At 38.7% G+C, this 26,002-nt stretch overlaps 1 protein-coding gene across 1 annotated transcript in view; it reads right to left on the bottom strand.

The window, feature by feature from the left end:
- ACTL6A (actin like 6A) overlaps window positions 1-25,197 on the bottom strand; it is a 29,230-nt gene extending 4,033 nt beyond the window's left edge. The window contains exons 1-12 of the mRNA XM_047731050.1: window positions 25,013-25,197; window positions 16,250-16,326; window positions 15,911-16,085; window positions 13,347-13,447; window positions 12,265-12,362; window positions 6,225-6,319; window positions 5,818-5,924; window positions 5,634-5,723; window positions 3,970-4,031; window positions 3,564-3,678; window positions 3,334-3,414; window positions 931-1,026 (exon numbers count right to left, since the gene is read on the bottom strand). Of these exons, the coding sequence (XP_047587006.1) occupies window positions 931-1,026; window positions 3,334-3,414; window positions 3,564-3,678; window positions 3,970-4,031; window positions 5,634-5,723; window positions 5,818-5,924; window positions 6,225-6,319; window positions 12,265-12,362; window positions 13,347-13,447; window positions 15,911-16,085; window positions 16,250-16,326; window positions 25,013-25,037 (1,122 nt within the window). The 5' untranslated portion in view covers window positions 25,038-25,197. The remainder of the gene's footprint in view (window positions 1-930; window positions 1,027-3,333; window positions 3,415-3,563; window positions 3,679-3,969; window positions 4,032-5,633; window positions 5,724-5,817; window positions 5,925-6,224; window positions 6,320-12,264; window positions 12,363-13,346; window positions 13,448-15,910; window positions 16,086-16,249; window positions 16,327-25,012) is intronic.
- Window positions 25,198-26,002: the final 805 nt, after the last annotated feature.

Here is a 26,002-nt window from a genome sequence, read left to right as displayed (position 1 = left end):
ACTATCATATGATCTCCCTGATATGAGGGATAGGAGATGCAACATGGGGGGTTAAGGGGGTAGGAGGACAAGAGTTTTTATAATGAAGAGAACAGACCCATAAGAGAGGATTGCTCTATGACAATGGAGACAGACTGAAGTGTTGGAGCTGCAACCAGTGATCCCCAAAGGATTCCTGACAAACCGTCAGATGCTAAGAAGAAGGAAAAGAAGAATTCTCTTCTGTACATTTCAGAGAGAGCAGGGCCTGCTGATATGTTGATTTGAGCTTCCAGAAGAGAGAAGAAATTCCTGTTGTGATAAGCCACCAAGTTTAGTTTGTGGTACTTTGTTATGGCAGCTCAAGGAAATTAATATACCATCCATCTTCCCAGCCACATCACTCTTCCCACTTCTGCACAGACTAAGCCAACTATGTTGAAATACTGGAATATGCCATCTTCCCTTCAATAGTTTGCACATCACATTCCCTCAACCTAGACGTCCTTCCATAAATTACCAACCAGATGAACTCCATTCAGTTTATTCATAAGGGACTTAAGTGCCTGCTCTACAGTGTTCCCCAGAGTGCCTGGTTCATGACCTACTAAAACCTCTTAGCATGTTACAGTCTTTATGCATGTCTACTCCTGCTAGCAGACTGAGCCCTTAGAGGGTAGGAACTATAGTTTATATCCCCAGTGCCTAGCAGACTATAGATATTTAAATGTGGAATCAATGAATAAAAGATTCAAGTACAAGAGTCATCTAGGAAAAGATTTCACCTATGAAAATTTCATTAACAAGGGCTATTAACCTTTTTTAGGTAATACTATATTAGGCACACACAAAAATATCAATCTACTACTGAAAAACCTTATCTATAAGATTACAGCAGTGCTGAGGACACACATGACTGAAGAATACCACTAAAGAACAAACAAAACTTACTGGTGGAGTTTTCTGAGAGAGCTCTCTATTCAACCTGTCAGTAAAGCTCTGTATTAGCGTGTTTCCTCCTGCCACTATAACACTTCCATAGAGACCCTAGGATAAAAAAAATAAATTAGTTCCAAATGTTTCCAACAGTTTGTTTTTTTAAAGATTTTATTTATTTTATTTAAGAGAGAGAGCACAGAGGGAGAGGGAGAAGCAGGCTCCCCGCTGAGCGAGAGCCCAACATGGGGCTCAATCCCAGGACCCTGGGATCACGACCTGAGCCTAAGGCAGATGCTTAACTGACTGAGCCACCCAGATGCCCCCTTTTTCAACAGTTTTAAATACAACTACAACTAAAACTGCATCATCCTCTACAATTTTCCCTTTCTTTTTAAATTTTTTTACTTCTATATACACCTAGTACCTTAATCCAGTGGTTCTCAATCCTCACTGCACATTCAGTTCATTTAGGAATTTATAAAACACAAGGCCAGAAGCAATTAAATAAAAATCTGGGGATGGGGCACAGGCAAAGGTTTTGTTAGTTTGCTTAGAACTCCAGATGACTTTGGGGGCGCTTGGGTGGCTAAGTCAGTTGAGTGTCCAACTCTTAGTTTTGGCTCCTGTCATGACCTCATGGCTTATGGGATCAAATCCTTCATCGGGGGCTCTACACTCAGTGGGAAGTCTGCTCGAAGATTCTCTCCCACTGCCCCTGCTCCCACTCGTGTGCTCCCGCTCTCTCAAAAAAAAAGAAAAAAAGATCCAGATGATTTAATGTGCATTTAAAGTTTAAGAACCACTAACTTCAAGCAATTATTCTAAAACTAAAACCCAAACATAATTTTTTGGCAGAAAGCTGCCAGTATTTAAAGGTTTATTTTATACCTTCATCTTAGAATGCTCAACTAGAAGTTACAGTATTTAAAATTAAACAATAAAGATTTAATGATTATGATGGACAATGCATAATCATAACATCCCTGGCCAAAATGACTGCTACCTTTCTCTTGCAGGGGTATTGCATGAGAACCACATGGGGAACTTTTTCAAAATCGACATGCTGATTCCTCCCTCAAATAAAAACAAGTCCCTACTTACATGGAGTATACTTACCTCTAATTTGCCTGTATGTACCAGAAAGCTAAATGTCAGCCTGCCTTTTTTTTTTGAAGTTTTCATTTGAATTCCATTAGTTTACATACATGTCAGCCTGTATGCTTTTTTAGTGGCTAAATTCTTACTTTAAAAATTCATTCCAAATATCTAAATCATCTAACTTTTAAAAGATAAAATGGAATATAGAAGAATTATGTCCTCTGTAATCAACATTAACTAAGGGAGGTTTCTCACTAAAAACAAAAAGTTATCACACTCTTATAGTAAGTACAATTCAACTCAATTGCCTTCTCCTAAAGTGGCCTTGAGTTTGTGCTAAAAAATTCCATTCTTACATCACTTTTGTCCTAGAAGCAGCAAATGCCTGCTACATGGATAGCTGAAATAAAGAATGTTTTTCATAGCCACCCAAAAGTCTCTTTTGAGCATGTTTTTTATACATCCCTAGCTATCAGCACTATGATCTAAGCAAATGAGTTAACTCAAACAATTTTTAAGGCAGTAATCTAGGGGTTTTGTGTTTTGTTTTGAAGATTTTATTTATTTATTTGAGAGGGAGAGCACATGAGCGAGCATGAGCAGGGGGTGGGGCAAGGCAGAAGGAGCAGCAGACTCCTGCTAAGCTGAAGGCAGCTATGTAACTGACTGAGCCACCCAGGCACTCCTGAATCTAGGATTTAAATAAGATATAATCAATCTCATAATTAGTATATATATAATATGTAGTTATTATTTAAAACTTGGCAAAGCACAAAAAATATGAAGGTTCATTCTAAACTAAACTCCATGTAAAAGTTATATACTTTAAACCCATACCTTCCTGAACAATAAAAGTAGCAAAATTATGTAAGAAAAATCACCAATAATATATATTTTGGTTTGTCACATTTTAGGAAATCTCTAGAAGAGCAATGTCCAAAAGAACTTTCAAGGGGCACTTGGCTGGCTCAGTCGGTAGAACAAAGGAACTTTCAGTGATGACAGGAACATTCCCTATCTGCACTGTCAAACGTAGCCATTAGCTATATTTACAATGTGGCTAATGCAACTAAAAAACGGAATTTTAAATTTTTACTTATTTTAATTTAAATTGTCACATGTGGCTGGTAGCTTCCACACTGGACACCACAGCTCTAGAGTTTTGCATTTTTCCTTTTCTAGTATTTCACAATTTTACATATTCTAAAATGGATTTCAAAGTCAATGGCCAATGTTGACAACTTAAATACTGAACTAGGGGGTACTTCCTTAACCTAAAAAATACTTTTATACCATAAGCAGAAGGCTGACACTTACTGGTCTGATATCAATATCACACATTCCAACACTTGTAGTGACAACGTGACTGACTCCCAACATTGTATTTCCTGATAAGCCCTACAATAAAACAAAAATGAGTAGTCAACAGAAGAACTTCAAACAACGCACCCAAAAATATCTAGTCAGTCTTATTTAGGTTTTATAATTAAACAAGATCTTCACGTATATGGGACAAGCCAAGCTAATTATGAAAAAAGCTTTCATACCTTTACATTGGAAGGGTCAAATAATCCTTCAGGAATCTTTAACCGTTCTGCTCCAAAGTCACAATTGTACCCATTGGGGAATTCATAATGAACAGTTGGCATCTGTGCAGCTACTCTGAAAACATAGTAAACAACATTAAACAAAAGAAAAAAAAAATCCTGCCCAAAATTATAAACTAAGAAATTATCAACTTCTAAGAACGTAGAGTGAGTATAAAATTTCTTTTATAATGTTAGTCAGTGTTTCTTAATATAACTTTTTACCTTTAGACCAGTTATGCATATTCTGCAATTCTTTAACTAAACAAATCAATTTCTTTCCTCATTTATGAAGTATTCAGTGTTTAGAAGATTAAGATGAAGGTTTTAATGAGCTATTATAAATCTTGTAGATAAGAAAACATACTGTTCATCGTAAGTTGAATCTGATACTTGAAGTACTGAAGCTTGAAAGTCCTGGATAACACACTATGGATTAAAAAAAAAAAAAAGTTTTTAAGAAACAAGGTTATGGAGATTTGTCTCTGCAATTTATACTTTTGTAATATTGTATTTAAAATACTTTTCTTAATGAAACCAGACCATGATCCTAGATGGCAAAGTCATTTCAGGGGTATAAGTCTATCCAGCAAAGATTCAAGAGTATCAAGAAACCCAATTCTAGGGGCGCCTGGGTGGCTCAGTGGGTTAAAGCCTCTGCCTTCGGCTCAGGTCATGATCCCACCAGAGTCCTGGGATCGAGCCCCGCATAGGGCTCTCTGCTCAGCAGGGAGCCTGCTTCCTCCTCTCTCTCTGCCTACTTGTGATCTGTCTGTCAAATAAATAAAATCTTTAAAAAAAAAAAAAGAAACCCAATTCTAAACATTTGCATTATAAACTATATAACTATATATATAAGCTATATATAGTTATATATATATATAACTATATAGTTAATATACAAACTATATTATACCACATTTAAATTAACAATAATTTAAAAAAATTAATAATTATGGAAAAATTATGAAATAAAAACAATTAGGAACCTGTTCTGCATAACAAAACTGGTTTCAGAACACTGTTTTTTCCTTAAAAATAAGCCTAGACTTAGAAGCAAGATTTCGTTATCTGAATAAGTACACATGTGCCCATATGTGGCATCTTATATAATTTCTAATGACTGCACATAGTACAAAAACATTTTAAAATTTTGCTACAAAATACATACAACCTCTAGGCTGCTAAGGAAAAATCTAGTATCTATGCAAAATTGTTAATCATCTCCACAATTTTCCCTTCTACTGAACACCCACAGAAATCTTTATCGTTAGGTACAAAAAATATCAGAGACGAGACATCCCTGGCATAGTAAATTATTACTTTCATATCCTTTTATGTTAGGAATGAATATACGTCTGTGGTATGAGAGGTTTTACTAACCTCTTTTCCTTTAAGTTATATGTTCAGAGAGGGGTTTTTGGTAAAGAGAATTTTACTGGCTCCTTACTAGAATAATGACACATTTTTTTAATATGGCTGACTGATGTTAAATAAGAGAACATTACTGAGCCATACTCAGTTCTCTACAGACTGAAACAATTATCTTAGATTAAAAAAAGGTACAGAATAGCATAATATTTGTTTTTACTCCAAAACCAAAGTTCCTTTCAGGTCTTAATGTAATCCAAATGAATACAGTAGTTTGTTGAGATAATTTGTTTGACAAATGTGAAAAGCACCCCTTCCCTCTCAAAATAAGCTATTATTTTTGTTTGTAAAATACCATTAAAACTATAAAGTGCTCAGGGTGCCTGGGTGGTTCAGTCAGTTAAGCATCCAACTTCGGCTCAGGTCATGATCCCAGGGTCCTGGGAGTGAGCCCCGCATTGGGCCCTGCACTCATCAGGGAGCCTGCTTCTCCCTCTCCCTCTGCCCCTACCCCCACTCATGCTGTCTCTCTCTCAAATAAAATCTTGAAAAAATATAAAATATTTTTCTAAATAGTTAATATATACAAACTGCTCAAAAACTATTCTATCAAAAACTTATAGCCTACAAAAGTTTTAAAAAGAGAATAAGGGTACTTACATTACACATATAATTGTGCCAAGACCTTGTAACCTGTGGCAACTTCTCTTTTCTTTTCCAGTTTGCTGGAGATCCTTCACGAACAGCTTCCTGAGTACCAAGAACATGTGCTAGAGTTCATTCACAACATAGGAGGTAGGGAGTTAGAGATAAATTCCAAAGAGAAAATTCAAGCATCCCTTACTTTTGATGCAATCATATACGGAGGAATCAGTTCTATATTCATTTCTTGGAAGAGTTCTCTGCATTGCATAGTAATGAAGTCTCCAGCAAGAGGGGATTTCACAATGCCTATGAAAACAGATTAAACAAGGCTAAGACAGTAGTAAATCCAAGCTCCTTGGGACAAATTCTTCTGTGTATTTATATATGAATAATTTTTTCAAGTAGAATTAACTGAATCAACCCTTTAAGCATGAATGAAGCCATGCATCAGTTTTAAATACATATTATAAAGATTTTTTAAAAACTCTTAACAAAGACACATTTTTTGGACACTGATATGACTTGATAGTCCAACTCACTGCTCTGTTATCCACGTCTTCATGACAGCTAACATCATCTCAGCATACCCACATTAAATCCACTTACCCTGCTGAAGAACATAGCCATCGTGAACTGGAATTGCAGTGGTATGAGTGGCTCCACTGTCCAAAATAAGCCCAGTAGAACGACCATTAGCAAATCTAGTTTAAAGCATTAAGGAAAAGAAAATATCAAGGCTCCTAAGATATGTTTAATTGTAAATGCTTATTGTAAAGGGAAAGTTTTATTAAGGCATTCTTAAACATGTATATTAGCTTAAAATGTGTTGAAGTTAATCCAGGGATGAAAACTAGTGTCAAATATCTGGCTTAAAGAGAAATGACATCAGGCAGGACTTCCAAAATGATGGTGAGAGGAAGCCAGGGAAACCTTTATCCCAGAGAGACACCTATTGAACAGGTCAAAATTAGCACAACCATTCAAAGTCTCTGGAGACAGATGAAAGGAGTTATATTTAACAAAATCTACAGAAATTCAGTAAAACGGTAGGAGGCTTTGGCATTTGAGCTAGGAACTAAAACTGTTCTCCACACAGGTTAAAGAAAAACCATTGTAGCAGTGTGGCAGCTGAGTGGCAGTTCCCACAACTCAATGGGAAAGCTATTCCAGGTGGATTCAACAGCCAACAAATATTGGCAGATCCCATCTTCCACAGCTCTGTGCTGCAGAGGGCCTGTGTCACATCAACCTCGTACACCAACATGTAGGAGCAGGGCCATTCACTTGGTCATCAAATATTTACTGAGCACCTATTATATGCCTAGTGTTAAGTCTGGTACTGAGTAAGGAACCATAGTTAGTCTGGTCCTGGCATTCCCAAGCCCAGAAGGCACAAGAAGGTGCTCCGAAACGGACTCTGCCCTGAATATCCTGTTTAGTAGAGATCAGTAATGCTGTGAAAAGAACAGCTTGGGGTGCACTTGGGGTATAATGGAGAGACCACCTAACCAACCCTGGGGAAATCCAAATGTAAGCTAGCAAGGAAAACACAGGGAAGATATAGGAATATGTGGAAAAGGCAAGCGGCAAGAGGAAACGGTGAGGCCAGGGTGCAAAGTAGTTCAGCAGAGCCTGCAAGAATGTGGAAGATGATTCTAGCTTAAAGCAGCGTGGCAATTAAAGATTATTAGAGGGGCAGTGAGAAGAGTGGGCAAGGTAAGAGGAAGGGTTGCAGTAATCCCAGAAATAGCTTGCACCAAAAGCAATGGCAGTGGAGAAAGAGCAATCAATGGATCTGAGAGGTCGCGGGGAAGAAAAAACAAAGGTCTTGATGACTAACTAAATTTGAAGGGTTAGAGAGAAAGATTTTGGGATGCCTGGGTGGCTCAGTCAGTTAAGCGGATGTTTTTGACTCCGGTCATGATCCCAGCGTCCAGGGATGGAGTCCCGCATCTGGGTCCTTGCTCAGGGGGGAGCCCGCTTCTCCCTCTGTCTGCTCTGCCTGATGCTCCCCATGTTTGTGTTCTCTCTCTTGACGAATAATAAATAAAATCTTAAAAAAAAAAAAAAAAAGAGAGAGAAAGAGAGAGAAAGAGAAAGATTTCCAGTTTGGACAACTGGGAGTAAGAAGATATAAAAAAAGAGAAGGAATAAATTTGAGGGGAGAGAAGATTAATTCAGTTCTGGACAGAATTTAAAGTGCTTCAACAGATAATTAATACAAAAAGTTCTAGTAGGGCAGGTGGATGTCGGCCTGGGGCTCACAAGAAAGATCTGGGATACAAAACAGATAAGTATTTGGAACTTGTTAGTGTAGAACTGGTATCTGAAGTCAAGGAAATGGATAATTTAAACCAGAAAGAGCATGTCAAGAGAAATGAAGGGCCAAGGGCAAAAAACCAAGGAATGCGTAAGAATGATCAGAATCAATGAGGATCAATGGCCAGAAAGACAGGTTGGTGATTTATCTTTGCTAATTCTGGTACTCTATTGACCTCTGGTCAACTATATACACAAACATTAATTTGATGCTCTGTTAGTAGAAAACAACAGATGCAGTAATACCAAACTAAAAAGTGGCATAAAGGTACATGGATCTTCCTATAAATAACAAAATCTGGACAAATTATCTTAAATGACCATTTTAAGATACTGGAAAGTGTTTAAATGCAGTCAAAATTCAGCCAAAATTTATTCTCATAAAACTGCAACTGGAAGGGGTAAGAAGTTGAAGTTTGTAGCTTCCTTGCCTGAAAGTGTTCCCCAGCTCCATAGCTACAACTGGGAAAGCAATGATGGAAAACTGCAAGTTTACCACCTTGAATGAACAGAGAAAGGAGTTCAGGGCCAGAAGAAAAGCTGGACAGGTAAGGTAGAAACCCTAGAAGTCAGAGAATTACAGAAGGGATCAAACCCAAAATCAGAGTATAAAACATACCCACATCTCTGACTCACTGCTAAACTCTTCAGGGGCAGAACTTCAGTGGGCCCAACAAAAACAGAGAGAACAAAAGAGTAATCCACTCTTCAAAGAGCAGCACCTAGGAGTTCTGTGATTTTCCTACATTTTTAGCTAATTGCATTCTCCAACAGTGTGCAACTTGGACAGAAGGCCCTCTTTACTAGCTTGAGGTGTCAAGAGGGCAGAGCCTGAGGTTGGCAGATATGAGAATCCAGCTATCAATTAAATCAGATAAAATAATGTTACCCTTCTAATATTTTTGTTTTGGAAAATATATTTTTTCTTAAAATGTTATTTATGTTAACCTAAATGGGTCTTTTTGGGTCATTTTTAAGTTAATAAATAAATGCTAAAACAATTTTCAGTTGTGGTGCCTGGGTGGCTCAGTCAGTTGAGCATCTGACTCTTGGTTTTTGCTAAGGTCATGATCTGGGGTTCATAAGATAGAGCCCCACACACATCAGGCTCGGAGCTCAGCTGGCAATTTGCTTTTCCCACTCCCCCTGCCACTCCCCCACCTCACACATATGCTCATTCTCACAAATAAAAATGTTTTAAAAAACAGAACAATTCTTAGTTTTTTTCTTTTTCTTTTAATCTAACACCTATTTTTTTTTTAAGATTTTTATTTATTTATTTGACAGACAGAGATCACAAGTAGGCAGAGAGGCAGGGGCGGGGGGTGCAGGGAGCTCGATCCCAGGACCCTGGGATCATGATCTGAGCCGAAGGCAGAGGCTTTAACCCACTGAGCCACCCAGGAGCCGCAGAAAAATTCTTAGTTTTAATTTCTCACAGTAATCCTGACATACAACCCACATAAACAAAATCTTTATAGTTCTCAGAAATTCTTTAAAGTGTAAAGGAGTCCTAAAGCCATACATAATCTTTGAGGTCAAAACAATTTTTAGAATAATACTAAGATGTTATTTGCCCTTTTCACTGTCATTCTCTCATGAGTGTATATGTGACTTTTCCAGAGACCACGTCATGTATGACAGAGAACAGACTGAACGCAAAAGACAGATATGAGAATCCAACATCTGTTATTAAGCCTGATATTAAAGAGATTTGAAAAGATGTAAAATAATTCCACTCTTCTCAATTTTTTTGGTTTTAGAAATCAGTTGATTTTCATTAAAATATTTTATATTATGACTTATTACTAATTTACTTGGACTAAGAAATCTAATTTTTTTGGTTTCTATTTTAATTTCCAATATGGTAAACACCACCAAATACAATCTACCACTAAGTAAAAGTTCTGGATGTAAAAGGTTGAGATCCACTGGCTGGAAGAACATAGTAAAAGGACACCAATCATCTAAATCCAGAAATGTAGGAAATTCTACATGACAATCTACTTCCTTAACAGACAAATTACAAGGGAAAAAAAGGGTCAGGGGAGTAGAACCTACAGATTAAAAGAGACCTAAGAGACATACCAAAGAAATACAATGTATGACCTTGTTCAGGTCCTGACTTATATACACCACACTGTTTTGTTTTGATTTTTAAAGATTTTATTGATTTATTTGACAGAGAGAGAGAACACAAGTAGGTAGAGAAGCAGGCAGGAGGGGTGGGAAGCAGGATCCCTGCTGAGCAGAGAGCCCGATGCGGGGCTCGATCCCAGGACCCTGAGGTCATGACCTGAGCCGAAGGCAGAGGTTTTAACCCACTGAGCCACCCAGGTGCCCCTACATTATACTGTTTTTTTAAAAAGTTGTGATTACTTCCTTTTTTTGTCTTAAGACACAGGGTAAAATCTTTTAGAGACACATGCTAAAGTTTCTATGGATAAAATTATATCAAATCTGGGATTTACTTCAAAATCATAGTGCGAGGGGGAGAGGGAAGGGTTTTAACTACTATAAGTTAGCTATGTTTTGAAAATTGAACTGTGCGATAGGCACATGGAGGTTCAATATGACATTCTATATTCTTCTGTATTAGAAATTTTGCATAATAAAAAGTTAAAAAATATACAATGCCTGATTCTGTTTACATACTCCTTGCAAGGAAGCAGCCAAACAGACCTAAGTTCAAATTCAGTAAAGCCACTTTCAAACTATGGACTTGAACTAGTTTGCTTACTTCGGCCACATTCCTGAGAGAGTTATTATGAGTATTAAGTGAGATAATGCACACAGTGCTAGCTAGCATTCTCTATGTTCTACTCAAAAACCTGCAATGGTACACTAGAGTCTCAAGTTCAAATTTTTAAAATCTGACAGGCAAGGTATGTACAGTTTGACCCAAACCTATTTCCACAACTCCTTCTGAAGTCTAACAGAAATTCAACTATAAACTAAGTCACTGGAAAGAACACTTAGACTTCCTCCCTCCACACTTTTGCTAAAATCATCTCCAAAACACACCATTACAGACAACGTTAGATTACCACAGTGATTCTCATATATATGTAAAATTTACTTGAATATTACAGCAATCCAGGGAGGTATACAGCATAAGTGAGTAAAAAGTAAAGCTAGGTTTTAAGTACTTAATTCAAAATCACACAGTCTGTAAGCATGTCAACTTAAACCCTAAATACAGGGCTCCTTCCCCCACATCATACAAATAAATTCTATTTTCTTTATAAAGATTTTTTTTTTAAAGATTTTTATTTATTTATTTGACAGAGAGGGAGCACAAGCAGGCAGAGCAGCAGGCAGACTCCCCACAGAGCAGGAAGCTTGACTTAAGGCTCAATCCCAGGACCCCGAGGTCAGAACCTGAGCTGAAGGCAGATACTTAACTGACTGAGCCACCCAGGAACCCCTTCAAATATCTTCATAAAGATTTGTCAGGCTATTATTTTCCTCTGATAAACTTCCACCATTATTATGCAAAAAATTCAAATTAATATGTACTTCTTCATGACTTTTGCCAGTTATTTTGAAGTACTTTTTTTTTTTTTTTAGATTTTATTTATTTGTAAGAGAGCAAGAGCACATGTGCACAAAGAGGGGGAGTGGCAGGCAGCTCAGGGAGCTGCTGAGCAAGGAACCTACCCAGGGACTCGATCCCAGGATCCTGCCATCATGACCCAAGCTGAAGGCAGACACTTTACCAACTGAGCCACCCAGGCATCCCTTAAAATACTATATAAATCTATTACTTACCTTTTCTATTACTTAGCAACAAGTATATTACTTAGTAACAAGAATATTACTTAGTAACAAGAATATTACATTACAAATTCTTTGAGATAAGGACATAATATTTCCTGGTCTGTCTCTTAACATGTCTACAATAAATATTTGGTGATTTTTTTTAAATTGATGATTAAATCTTAATCATAAGTGAACTTACAGCTAATTTCCACTTTTCTATGGTAATGGAAGAAGAGAAAGAAAATGGCAATCTTTTTAAACTTGTTTAATCCAACTGGCTTAAACACTACCCTCTATTCACATTCCCCTTCTAAAAACAAATGTTTTAAAAACCTTGATAACAAGTAGGATTTGAGCATTTCTTTCTTATTTCCCTCTAATAACTTCTGTCATATCTATTCCAATAAGAAATACTAAAAGACAGCCAAAAATTAAGGAGAGAGGAAAAAAACCCAAACTTTTGAACAAGCAAGAACTGGCTCATGTCTTCCTGCTGGGGGCATTCTCTTTAAGGGCACCACATTTACTTTGAAAGAAAAGCTGAGTATTACTCTTTAAAGGATACGCTGTCAAAACTGCAGTTTTGCAAAGGAAGAATGCAGGGATATTGTAGTGTTCAAACATTAATTCTGTCAGTTTCTCTCTCTTTGCTCTAGTATTCCACTTGAGAAGAAAAAGAAATGCAAGTTATTTACTGTTTAAAAACTAAAAAGTTGATTTCAAGATTCAATGTAGCACTATATTAACAAAGATATAAATATTAAAAATAAAATAGAGTACCACAGAAAATAATCCTCATAAGAATATATATTTTTTTGTTTATAAATAAATTTAGTAAAAATAAATTAAAATTTACCATTTAATAAAAAGTAAAATTGTTCCTATGAATTCTACAAGTTATACAGACTTTTCAAAGTACAAGAAAAACATGATTCTTATAAAGTATTATTAAATCTTAAGAGTGAATCTAGTAATTTTAAACCACCAAATCTTCCTACTTAGAGCTGGTACTCCTAAACGAAACTAGGTTAAAAACAGTAACAAAATGTTGATAATTTATGATTGTTAGCTAGCCTGGTAGGCTCTTTGGACTCTGTACCAAATTTATTTCACAAGAGACTTCAGTCTGGTAATTTCCAGCCCTAGTTCCACATTGGACTTCTCACTTGGAGAGCAGAGTATACAAGCAGATACACCCTGCCTCTGGGGCACAGGGGTAACTCATAAACCCAAAGGGAAGTAGCCCAAGGAAATCAAATGTTAAATAAATCCCTGGAAAATAAGGAGGGCACAGACTGCATGGAGCACTGGGTATTATATGCAAACAATGAATCATGGAACACTACATCAAAAACTAATGATGTACTGTACGGTGACCAACACAGCACAATAAAAACAACAACAACAAAAATCCCTGGTGGGGAGGGGGGACCAAACCCCATTTAGTGTGCTTTGTTATTGTTCTTTGAATATTTTACTTATTGAAATAATAAAAATTATAATAGTATGTAAAAATTAATCCCCTTTCCCTAATTTTCAAAATTCAAAATACGAACTTCTATGTCTCTTTAAAGAAAAAGAAAACATTCTTCAAATGAGTTTAAAAAACAACAACTACAGAAACTCACAAAACAAAGTCTGTCTTACCGGTGCTTCTGACATGAGAACAGGATGCAAGCTGGCTTCTGATTTGACATGCATTTTGTAGGTATGATCCAAAATAGCCTGGAAACTATCCCAGTCTTCAACTACAATATAAGATTAACACCCTGAAAACAATGCTTAGTTGAAGATGAATACAGAATCTTTTAAGAGACTGTTTCTACAGTTTAGCATTAACAACAGAACCTACTTATTTCATAGATTTACTTCATAATATAGTACTTTAGTGCTCACTTTGGCAGCTCATAGACTAAAATTAGAACCACAATACAGTATTTATATAGACATAATCTTTGTTTTCTATGAATATGGAAACTCTGTTTCCTTCAGCCCCCACAGTATCACAATCTGTAGACCTGTCCCAAATGTAATTAGTGTATCTAATAGACCTAAAATACCAAAAAAAATATTATTCAGTAAGTACTTACTAGAGGCATAGTATGCAATTTAAATGGTAAGAGAACATACAAAAGAATGGTATGATCTAGATCTGATATTCAAAAAGCTTACAATCTACTTGAAAAAACATTAAAAGATACAAAAAAAGAACCCTCAGGGAATTTAATATGCCTTAACTTGGCTTTTACCTAAACGTTCCATCAAAACTACTTGCATAAGTCACTAATGACCTTCTAACGGACAATTCCAGAGGAAACTTCCCATTTGTACTATCACTTGACCTCTTTTAACATTATCTGACACTACTGACTGCTCAACGGTTTAAAAACTTGTTTTGCCACTGTCCAAAGAAGAATGTCATGACTTGTATAACATACTCCCACAGGTGTAGGAGGACTTTGTTTGTTTTGGTAAATGAACTTTGTTAGTCACTCTAACTTTTCTCTTCCCTTCTTAGTGTAAATCTCAATGTCATAGCTGAGAACAACGAGAATTAATCACTTCCATGCTTCCAGAACTTGTTCTTCCCTTGGCCTTCTGCTGAATATTAATTCTCCTACATCCCTAACTATTCCTCCTTCAGGAGCACCTTTTCTTCTCTTCTGTTAAATACAGAACAAACTCTGACAAGGAACCCCATCTTCAATCCGTGTCTCAAATTTCACATTCTTTCTGGCTAATATAATGCAACTCCATGTCTTAACATTTTCCTCACCCACTTGCTCTAACAGCACCTATATTCAAATACTTTGAACGCAATAACAAACTCATTTACACTCTGTACATAAAAACACCTGTTTGCAAGGCTGACCCCAGCTGGTATCTGGGAACTTGACTGACAACCAGTTCCCTACACTGATATAAAATTTCCCCTAAATAATAAGAGTAGTTCACTGTGCCTAAACTGTTTGTACAATGTGGTTTATGCTGAACACCTTCTTTCCCTCTGGGAGCCTTGGATTTTAGTACATGCAAGGCGCAGGGTCTCTATGTGACCACCACAGTAAAAATCGTCTCCAATGAGCTCCTCTGGTAGACAACACACATGTTACATCTCATCACTAGAGGAATTAAGTACATCCTGCCTGACTCCACTGTGAGAAGACTTGAGAAGTTTGCACTGGTTTCCTCTGGACTTCACTTGATGTCCTTTTTTCCTATCTATTTTGCTTTGTATCCTCTCAGTGTAATAAATCTTAGCCATGAATACAACTATATGCTGAGTCCTGTGAGTCCTTCTCTTGAATAACTGAACCTAAAAGTGATCTCATGTAATATACTTGTCTGTTAAGACCGTAAAACTTGCTCCTTCCCATTCTATCCTACTTCAACGAATGGTACCCAATCACCCCAATCAAAAATCGAAGAAACTTTTTCAACTCATCTCTTTTTACCTCTTTGATATCTCTCAAAGCCACCTCAGGATCTCCACCATCAGTGATAAAATTTCAACCCTCTTCACTTTTCATCTGAATTCTCGCCTCCCTACCTGATCCTCCTGTTTCTATTAACACCTTCCAATCTAGCCTACATACTGCTTTTAGAATCTCTCCAGCTGGCAGGTATGAATATTTCACACCTCTGTTTAAACTCCTTTGGGGTTACCATTCAGAGCTGCCAGCTTAATACACCCTTGGCATGGTTTACAAGCCTTTTTATTACTGCTCCATGCTCACCTTTCCTGCAACTGGTCCTAATGCATCCACTGTTACAGCTATACTTAATTGATGATCTTTCTAAACAGGTAGGCTTCTTCCACAGCCCCACCTCTTCACATATGCCAGCCTTCCAGTCAGGCTAATCTTTATTTATTGATCAAGATCCAATACAAAAGTTACCTCCTTTATGAAAACCATCACTGACCCCCAATGACAGAGTTAAATATCCCTCCTTTCTAATCCCACTGCTTATCAAACATAACTATACAAATATGCAAATATTTGTATATTTATTGTATATTTATATCTATCTACCCTACGAGTCTCTTAAGGAAGAGGAACATGCTCGATGCCTCTTTGTATTCTTAGTGCCTGGAACATCACTTTGTGGAATAAAAATAATAAAATACCCGATAGTCAACTTACAAGTTTTATGTCTAAAACACAGCATGTATATTCTATAAATCAAATCCACAGAAGCAAATATCGTACCCATCCCATTTTTTAGTGGTGAAATGGCCTCCGTATTCTCCCTGGGAACACGCAGGGCATTAGTATCTATATAATAGGTGGGGCCACCCTGTTTGCCTTTATCGCCGTCGATTTCCATCAGTGTGCTTCCATCATCTCTTTCTACCACCATACCAATAGCTGTGGGGAAATCCACCTGGAAGAGTCAAGAACATGATAATACAAGTTTTACCTGCTTTTATCAAGTAGTCATTTTTTTTCCAACTAAAGTCTTTTACTGTAATTGAATCAGAATTTCTGCATGAATTTAATTCTACATAAATGGCCTTTTCATATCCAATTAACTAATACTACACTTACTTTGGGACAGTCTTCACCAGCATAACCAGCTCTCACAGTGTAGGATCCAATATCAAAAACAAGAGCTCCAACTTCATCTGAAAAGATGAAAGGATAATTAACATTAACAACCTACAGGTATCATATGAAAATTAAGAGCACTTAATGTGCTTAAAATGAGAAAGCATATGAAACCTCTATTACAAATTAAAGCAGATATTACATTCATATTATTACTAGCTTGAACCTAGTTTCAAATACATCTTAAAGATTCATTTAGTTAAAATATAACAAGTCATAATTGTATCAGTATAAGTTCAATCAGCAATAAGACAGTACACTAAAATTGGGTAATTTGCAAGACCTTACTTCTCAAAAGGGCTATTTACAAAGATGTGGGGATAATACAGGAAAACCAAAAGGGATAGTATGGTACCCTAGCACTAATAATACCACCCTTAGAACTGAAGAAACATGGAGAAGAACTGTTACCAGAACCCAGACAGAGTTGTGTTTGGAGGGCTACCTGACAAGGAGCTGTGACTTCAGCTGAGGGATGCAGTGAGCCATGGCTAACCCTGAGGGGATGGAACCAGGCTAATAAATATGCCAACCTCTCTCTCCCCCAACTCTCCATCCGCTCACGTGATCTCACAGTTTATCACCCAAACTGGGCCACTTCTGAGTGCGAAAAGGGCTCCCTATTAATAGTTCTACCAGAACAAGAGGCACAGAGTAGGAAATATGGTTACCCTATCATGGGTCAAACCAGAGGTTAAGAGACCCACTGAGGCAGTCTACGAAGATCAGCCTTTCCAGGCACAAAGAGGATGTAAATGGGTGGAAAGTAGATCTGGAGGGGCAAAGGGAAGATATGCAGTATACTTAGGTACCATTTTTTCAGATATTAAGGGAAATTATATCCCATGCAATTAGAGAAGAAACTTATCAAAACTCCAAGAAAAAGAGGGACTCCGAAGAATAAGAGTTTAAGATGTAATTGTACAGACCAAGTAAAAATCATCAAAATGATGTTATCAAAGTTCGCACATTTCAAAGATTTTTAATAAAGTTTAATGCTGAGGAAGAAAGCTGGTAATTTTTTTTTCACATTCGTATTCAGAGAATAGCCTTTAATTATACTTTAAAATATTTCACCCAAAACAGCATGCCTCCAAAAACAAAACACTTGGGTTTTCCAGACACTAATTGTTCAAGTAAGAATTTTTTTCAATCCTTAAAAAGAATAAAGAACTATTATTTACCTCCATTAAATTGGCAAAATCCACCTGATAAGATCAAGTGTTGTCAAAGATGTAGGCAAAGAAGAGCTCCTACACATTTGCTTATAAAAGCCGTAAACTGGTAAGACCACAACGTACAATTCAGTCATATGCATTAAAGTTTAAAATGTGCATACACATTACACTTTTATCTTCTCTAGAGAAACTCTCGCACACATACCAAAAGGAGACACATTTTAGAATGTTTACTAGCTATGTGACCTTGGGTGATTTCTAACTTCTCTGCCTCAATTTCCTCATATGTAAATGTGCATAATAATAGTTCCTATCTCACAGGATGCTCGAATAATTAAACATGTTAAATGCTATAATGCATGTAATCACCTGGAACAGTACTTGTACATAATAATCACAGCAGGTGGTAGCTACTATTACCATTATCATCATCACTCTGCTCGTCACAGGAAAAAAATAGAAATAATCTAATAGTCTCTCAGTATGGAGACAGATAAACTATAATTTATTCACACCATGAAATATTATACAGCAGGTAAAATGAATGGTCTAGATCTACATGTATTAATATGGATAAATCTCCAAAAAATGATTAGTTTGAAGAGCTAGTTAATACACACATACACACACACACACACACACGTTATGATACTATTTAATTCATTATGGACACACAAACTGAGTAAAAGCATGAAATCTGTATGGGGTCTGGGAATGTTGCCTACAACTTCAGTTCTGCGGCTTCTTCTATGGAGGGAGAGGAGGGGACTCTGTATCAATAACATTCTACTTCTTAAAATATTTCAGGCAAATACAGTAAAATACTACATCTATTTATCACACATAAACTTACACATTTTTAGTATGTCCGAAGTACTTAAAATTAAGTTTTAAAGAAAAATCAGTGGTTATACAGATATTCGTAGTTTAGAGATGGTGTCCTTATAGAATAATGATCTCATTTTTATTCAAATAAACTGAAGAGCTACTTATTTTTACTTCTAATTTGAAAGGAAGTTTCTGCACTTACTACATTTCACGAAATAATTATCCATTCTCTATAAAACCCTCTGATCCAAATAATTTTGTCTGAAAGTAGGGGTGCATTTGTTATCACCATAGCTGTACATTCAGGAACAAAGAGTAAAGTTACCCAATGAATATGAATTAATAAACGTTAACACTGACTAATCAGAATACTGGCTAAAGAAATATCCTAACTAAACAAATGGATTACCTTTCTCAAGGATCAATCTTTTGTACTACGCCAGGGCTCTTAACCTTTTCTGTATCATGGACCTCTTTCACAAAGCTCTGGGCTGAACTGTTTCCCCCTAAAATTCCTATGTTGAAGTCTTAACTCCTATTATCTTAGAACATGACTCTATTTAGAGATCAAGGTCTTAATTTAAAGAGGCAATTAAATTAAAATGAGATAGTTAGAATGGCCCCTAACCCACTATGACTGGTGTTTTGGCATGAAGAGGACAATTGGATACAGATACGCAGAGGAAGGACCATGTGAAGACACAGGGAGAAGAGAGTGCTGATAAGCCAAGGAGAAAGACCTCCAAAGAAAACGACTCTGCCAAATTTGATACCAAATTTCTTGCTTCCAGAATAGAGAGAAAATTAATTTCTGTTATTTAAGCCACACAGTCTGTGGTACTTTGTTACAGCAGCCCTAGCAAACAAATACAGACACATCAGGACACTTATGACTCCCTTCTTATAATGTTTTAAAATAGATCACAGGGGCACTTGGGTGGCTCAGTGGGTTAAAGCCTCTGCCTTCGGCTCAGGTCATGATCTCAGGGGCCTGGGACTGAACCCCGCGTCAGGCTCTCTGCTCAGCAGGGAGCCTGCTTTCCTTCCTCTCTCTGCCTGCCTCTCTGCCTACTTGTGATCTCTCTCTGTCAAATAAATAAATAAAATCTTTAAAAATAAATAAATAAATAAAATAAAATTCCATCTCAAATCTCTCAAGCCCTCACCTTCATCTATATCCATATCTCAAACTTTTTAAAAAATGTTACAAATAAGATTTTTTGTTACCATTAAATGTCCAATTTTTAAACAGATTCTTGGACTGGTGGCTCATATCCAACCAACTTCATCAGGGGCACCTGCATGGTGCAGAGGGTTAAGCACCAGGCTCTTGGTTTCTGCTCAGGTTGTGGTGGAGTCCCCAAGCCCCCTATGCCGCCCATGCTCCATGCTGAGTGCAAAGTCTGCTTAAGACTCTCTCTGCCCTACCCTACACCACTCCCCCCTGCAAAGCGCACACACTCTCAAATAAATAAATCTTTAAAAAATAAACAGTAAAAATAAATGCAAGTTTGTCATTCTGTAGATCAGCAAGGCTCACTTCAAAAACATGATACTTAGGCCTTCAGATGCGATTTTGGCTCCATTAAGTTCTCTTGCCTAGTGTTTTTCCCGTACTTCTTAACACTGAACACAGGTGGTACTTTCACATAATACCAATTTTTCTTAGAAAACAGATCAACTGCTTTCTTCTCGGGTCCCCTTCTAGACCCTTTACTAAGGCACTTGTTCTTACCAACTGCCGTGGTGCTACTCAGAGAACCAAAAGGTCGCATCTCAAACTTCTTAGTGTACAACATCAATTCCTCCTGATGTCCCACTGGTACCTCAAATTCAACATATCTGAAACACTGTCTTCTGTTCCCCATCCTACCTAACCTAGTCTCAGCCATGCTATCATAATTTGTGGCCTAGTCAGCAGAGGCAAAACACTGATAACTGTGAATGTCTTCACATTTTTCATACCCCTCAACAAGTTTTGCAAAACATTTCTGCTAAATATTTCTCAATTACCTTCTTCTTTACTATCATTGCCACTGTCTTGGGTCAAGCTCTTCTTTTAAAAAATTTGAGAGTGCAAGTGCACAGGAGACAGACGGACACACACACACACACACACACACGTAGGGGAGGGACAGAGAGAGAGGGAGAGAATCTCAAGCAGACTCCCTGAGAGCGAAGAGTCCAAGGTGGGGCTTGATAGAACGATCCCAGGATCATGACCTGAGCAGAAACCAAGAGTTGGATGCTCAACCAACTAAGCCACCCAGGAGCCCCCTGAATCAAACTTTATCTCAACAGGGAATTATTATGATTCCCTATAAGTACTGTTTCCCATCTCTTCACCGTCTCCATCCCCAATCAATCTGCTGCACCGTTATCTTTCAAAATTGTAACTCTGAACATATGGGTACATAAATCCTTCAATGAAAAGAGCATCACTCAGTGGTTTCCCATCATCTACAAAATAAAATTCAAATCATTCCACTGAGTTCATATTCAAGGCTTAGCAAAATCTGACAGTAGTCTTATATCCCACCTCACATACTAGCATTACCACCATTGCACTCACTAAGCTACCTTTGCATATGTGGTCCTTCTCTACTCTTCTTCTACCATCCCCATAACCTCTCTTATGAAGTTCTCTGACTTCCCCACACTGAGTTAATAACTTTCTTGTCTGTTCTACCTTTGTAACTTCTACATATTGTCATTACTGAACACACTATGTTGAATTAGTTACCCTTTCTCATCATGTCACCCAATTCTCATCATATGGTATAAATGATAAAATGCACCATTATTTCATGCATCACAAAGAAAAAAAAAAAGCGTGCTGCCAATTAAACTCTGCCAAACCATCAAGAAATGTTCCATGTTGGGGCACCTGTGTGGCTCAGTGGATTAAGCCGCTGCCTTCGGCTCAGGTCATGATCCCAGGTCCTGGGTTCGAGCCCCACATCGGGCTTTCTGCTCAGCAGGGAGCCTGCTTCCTCCTCTCTCTCTGCCTGCCTCTCTGCCTACTTGTGATTTCTCTCTGTCAAATAAATAAATAAAATCTTTAAAAAAAAAAAAAAAAAAGAAATGTTCCATGTTAATTAGACTGGAATTAAAATTTTTTAAATTTTAAATATGTAAAGTAGAAAAACCCACAAAAGGAGAGAGAAATATTCCAACTTCAGCTCTTTAAAATTGGGGGGGGGGGATATACAACTAAAAACAGATAAAATATGGTGTCTATTTATTTGACTGACTCATCTATAAGGCTAAGTGTCTTGGTAGAGGCTATACCTGCCTGGCACATAATTAGCACTCAAAAACTGTTTTTTTAATGAAATGAAAAAATCTAACAAATCTATTATGCTCCTGTCCTAATTAGATGGCAAACTATTTTTGGGTGGGGGGGGCAAACTAGACAGAGTAGAATTTTTTTTTTTTTAAGATTTTATTTATTTGACAGAGAGAGATCACAAGCGGGCAGAGAGGCAAGCAGAGAGAGAGAGAGAGGAGGAAGCAGGCTCCCTGCAGAGCAGAGAGCCCGATGCAGGACTCGATCCCAGGACCCCGAGATCACGACCCGAGCTGAAGGCAGAGGCCTAACCACTGAGCCACCCAGGTGCCCTGACAGAGTAGAATTTTAATCTGAGTGACGCTCCTGATTCTTGGAATTTTGCATCTGCCTATTTTCCTTTTTCAAAGGATGGGAAATAGATCTATTTCCTGTATCTTGTTTTGTTAAAAAACTAAGTGCCAACAAACCCAAAATAGGAGAATGGCAAAGGGAGATAGGGGACTTAAACCATAACCATGCAGGTCTGGATATTTAAAAACCGGGATACAATTTCTAACAGAAAAAAATCCACTGGATCCCTTTGCTTCAAAAAACACTGTTTTCACTTCTCTGAGGATACTGATGTTTTTCCACAGAGTAAATGGCTTTCATATTTAGAAGTGTGGTGATTTTTCTGGGAAAACATGAATCAATGGTGGCAATTTTCTAACCTGGTCTTAAAACATTCCAATATAATACTGAAGGCAAACGACTTTGGAAGAAAGCATTTTATTTTTTGTTTCTGTTTGGAAAAGGATGCCCCAACTCATGGGGATGATGGTCTTGAGAAATTTTTAAGATTAGAGATTTGGGGGTGAGAGGGTACAGGAATGATGAAACACAATTTATCAAGTGGACTGCTTATTTTTATAATGCGAGTTTGAAGAAAAGAAGAACCATGAAAAATGGTCACAGGAGCAATGAGTAGGCCCAGAAATCAGTTAAAAAGTATGGAAATCTGCATTTCCATATTTTTTCCAAAGTATGAATTATGCATTATACCCAAGCTAAAGATCAATGTCAGATCTAGTCAGAAATCATTATTAGAATAAGATAGCTGTAAATTTTATTATTTAAACTGCTAAGATCTTTTAAATAAGCAAGCAAGTTAAAAATACAGACTATTTGGGGGCCTGGGTGGCTCAGTTGGTTAAGCCTCTGCCTTCAGCTCAAGTCATGATCTCAGGGTCCTAGGATCAAGACCCGCATCAGGTTCCCTGCTCAGCGGGGAGCCTACTTCTCCCTCTCTCTCTGCCTGCCTCTCTGCCTACCTGTGATTTCTCTATCGAATAAATGAATAAAATATTTTTTAAAAAATACAGGTTACTAAGTTAATTACACAAAACCTGGGTGGGAGGTTTGGTTTCTTTTCACAGTACACCCTTCGGAAATGGTGACCTACTACAAATACCAGCCATACCCGGGTAACTGAAACACAAAATCATACACTTATTTTTGTGAGTTTGAAGTATTTTATATATGAAATAGGCTTTAAGACATATTCCTCTCCATAAGCCAATAAGACAGAGGACGTTTATTCTGAAGACCTAAAACATACATGAATATGCTGTGGCTATATAACTGAAAAATGACCTATGGAGAAACAACCAAAAAAATTTTTTTAAATAGGAAAGGGTTTTTTTGAAATGCCTTTTTCTTCATCCCAGAGATTCCTGTTCACCACTTATTCGGAAGTTATGTAGCTCTGGGCCAGTTACTTTATCTTTTCCATACCTTATTTTCTTATTCCATTATATGAGAATAGCAGTATCATTTCCTAGGGCTACTGCAGATTGAGTTAATGCACATATTAAACGCAACACATGAAAAGTCTCTGGAAGAGCTCTTAGTACAAAGTATGCACTCAAAAAACGTTTGCTACTAGCATTTATTGGTATCCATTTTTACCTCAGTCAAATTAAACAATGCCTTCTAAGGAAAAACTCATGAACAGCTTCTAGGTCTTTGGATCAGTGAACCTAAAGGTCAAAACAAAGTTAACAGCCTCCAAGAGGCAAAGGCATAAACACCCAGTTTTTTTGGTCAGGATGGCATCTTCAGATGGGAAAGAAGTAAATCATGAAGACCCATCAGGCTTTCTCCAAAGCAAAAATGGGAAACTACTGACTCACATTTGAGAAATCAAAACCAAGAACATAAACGGGGAAGAAAAGGATGAGGATCAGCATACTACCGCAAAGAAACTCAAGCTACATTTCAAAAACTACTAAGAACTTTGAAAACCTCATTTCTATCCCTTACCTGTAAAACGCCATCCTCTTCAGAAACAATAACCTTAATAGACACAATAACAAAAGCAACGCTCTAGATTTGTCTTGTTTTCTAAACTCCTCAAACACAGCAAAACCCAGAATCCTATACATCAGTGCTTCCTACCCATCTAGCAAGAATGAAAGCTCTGATTCAGTGCATTTCAAGTGGGGCTCGAGATGCTGCATTTCTAAAACGCTTGCAGGTGACGCGGACACTGCTGATCGATCCATGGACCACACTTGGTGTAGCAAGTGTATCGTTATCTCACTTAACCTTCACAACCAACCCCACTGGGTAGGAATTACCATTCCCAGAATGAGGAGCCTCAAGTTGGGAAAGGCTGAAGAACTCGCCGAACGTCAAAGGGCTCCAAAAATGGTGAGACTGAAAGTACAAGCCAGGTCTGTGTAACTCCCAGGCCCGTGCTTATCTTTCCACTACACCACAGCCGACCCAAGGACATCTTTACAGGTTACAGGTGTTCCCACGAGTAACTCCGGAGAACCCACAGTCAGCAAACAGGCAGAAGTTACTGAAAGGTGTGAGGCAGTAGAGCACGCAACGAGAAGAGGCTGCGTCCTGAGTGGCCGCCACTCCTCCAATCAGTGGTACCTCTCGCAGCTCGCGCTACCCTCCACAGGACGATGCGGAAACCCTCCGTCCACGCTTACACACTGCTGGGACCTCCCAAGTTTAAACGCGCGCGCGCGCCCCGAAGTAACCGAGTTATGGAGACGCCGGGGAAGATGCGACTCTACGCCCGGCCTCTCAAGCCGGGGCTCCGGGCCCGACCCCTCAGGATGGGAGTGCCCGCCCAGGCGGAGACCGGCACGCACCCCCAAAACCCTGCTCCTACGGGGGCCGAGGCTGGAAGGAACCGCAGGAGGCGGCGACTCCCGGCGCCCGAGGCTCTAGCCGAGCCGGGTGGGCTCCGGGGGCGGGCAGAGCACGGGGCGGGGATGGGGCGGAGAGGCTGGGGTCCTGCGCGGGGGAGACCGGAAGGGGCCGCCGGGGAGAGGAGGGCTGGGGGCTGCGGTTAGAAATCCCACACGCTAAAAAGGCGCGCTCTCTCGTCCGGCCGCACTCACTCACCTCCCCCGTACACCCCGCCGCTCATGGCTGTTGTCCGCGCGACTCCTACGCTAAAGGCTACCGGGCGAAGTGACTGCGACGGCCGCGAGTGCGGGTCCTGAGAAGCACTAGCCCCCTACCCCCTTAACTTCCACCGCCACCCCCCTCAGGCAACAAAGCGGCGTCCACACACCCCGCAGCTCAGTCACACTTGCTGTCTGGTCTTATCGGCCAATCATGAGAGGCCCGGATACCCTTTAGCCAGTCAGAACGAGTCTCTGCTGCATCCCTGCCGCTGCATAGCCAGTTTAGCCAATCGGAGGTAGCCAGGGAGGCGGGGAAAAGGGAAAGCGACGGAAGGAGGGTAGGAGTTGGGTTGCGGAACCGGCCGCAGGCTGGCGGCGTGGGAGGCGGTGGGGGGAGGCTGGGGCGGAGCTTCCCGGGTGGGCGGGAGAGTAAGCCCGAGGGAGCCGGAGAGGGAGGAGCCAGACAGGAGGGAAGTGTCGGGGTGGGTCCAGGGGTGTGGCTGGTCGCTGAATACCGGAGGGAGTCTGGTAACCTAAAGTAAACCTCTGGAAAACAGTCTAGAAATAGAAAGTGTCTCCACGCAGCAATTCCTAATTGGACTGTGGAGAATGCAGAATTTTTTTTTTCCCCAGGAAATGTACTTTCAGCTAACCTTTATGTTAAAAAACTTAAAATATTATGCTCAACTCTAGGGTAGGGAATAGTAAATCAGACAAACCAATAGGATCCCGCAATTTTTGAAATGGTTATTAATAATTAAAAGAAGAGGGGCGCCTGGGTGGCTCAGTCATTGAGTGTCTGCCTTCGACTCAGGTCATGATCCCAGGGTTCTGGGATGGAGTCCGGCATTGGGCTCCCTGCTCGGTGGGAAGACGGCTTCTTCCTCTCCCACTCTGTTCCCTCTCTCTCTGTGTCTCTCTGTCAAAAAAAATAAATAAAATCTTTTTTAAAAAATAATTAAAAGAAGAAAGAGATGATATACTA

This window comes from Lutra lutra, chromosome 1 (genome assembly GCF_902655055.1).
Source record: "Lutra lutra chromosome 1, mLutLut1.2, whole genome shotgun sequence".
Classification (NCBI taxonomy): domain Eukaryota; kingdom Metazoa; phylum Chordata; class Mammalia; order Carnivora; family Mustelidae; genus Lutra; species Lutra lutra.
Note: the sequence above shows the minus strand (reverse complement) of the source record. Positions and strands in the feature narration are given on the sequence as shown.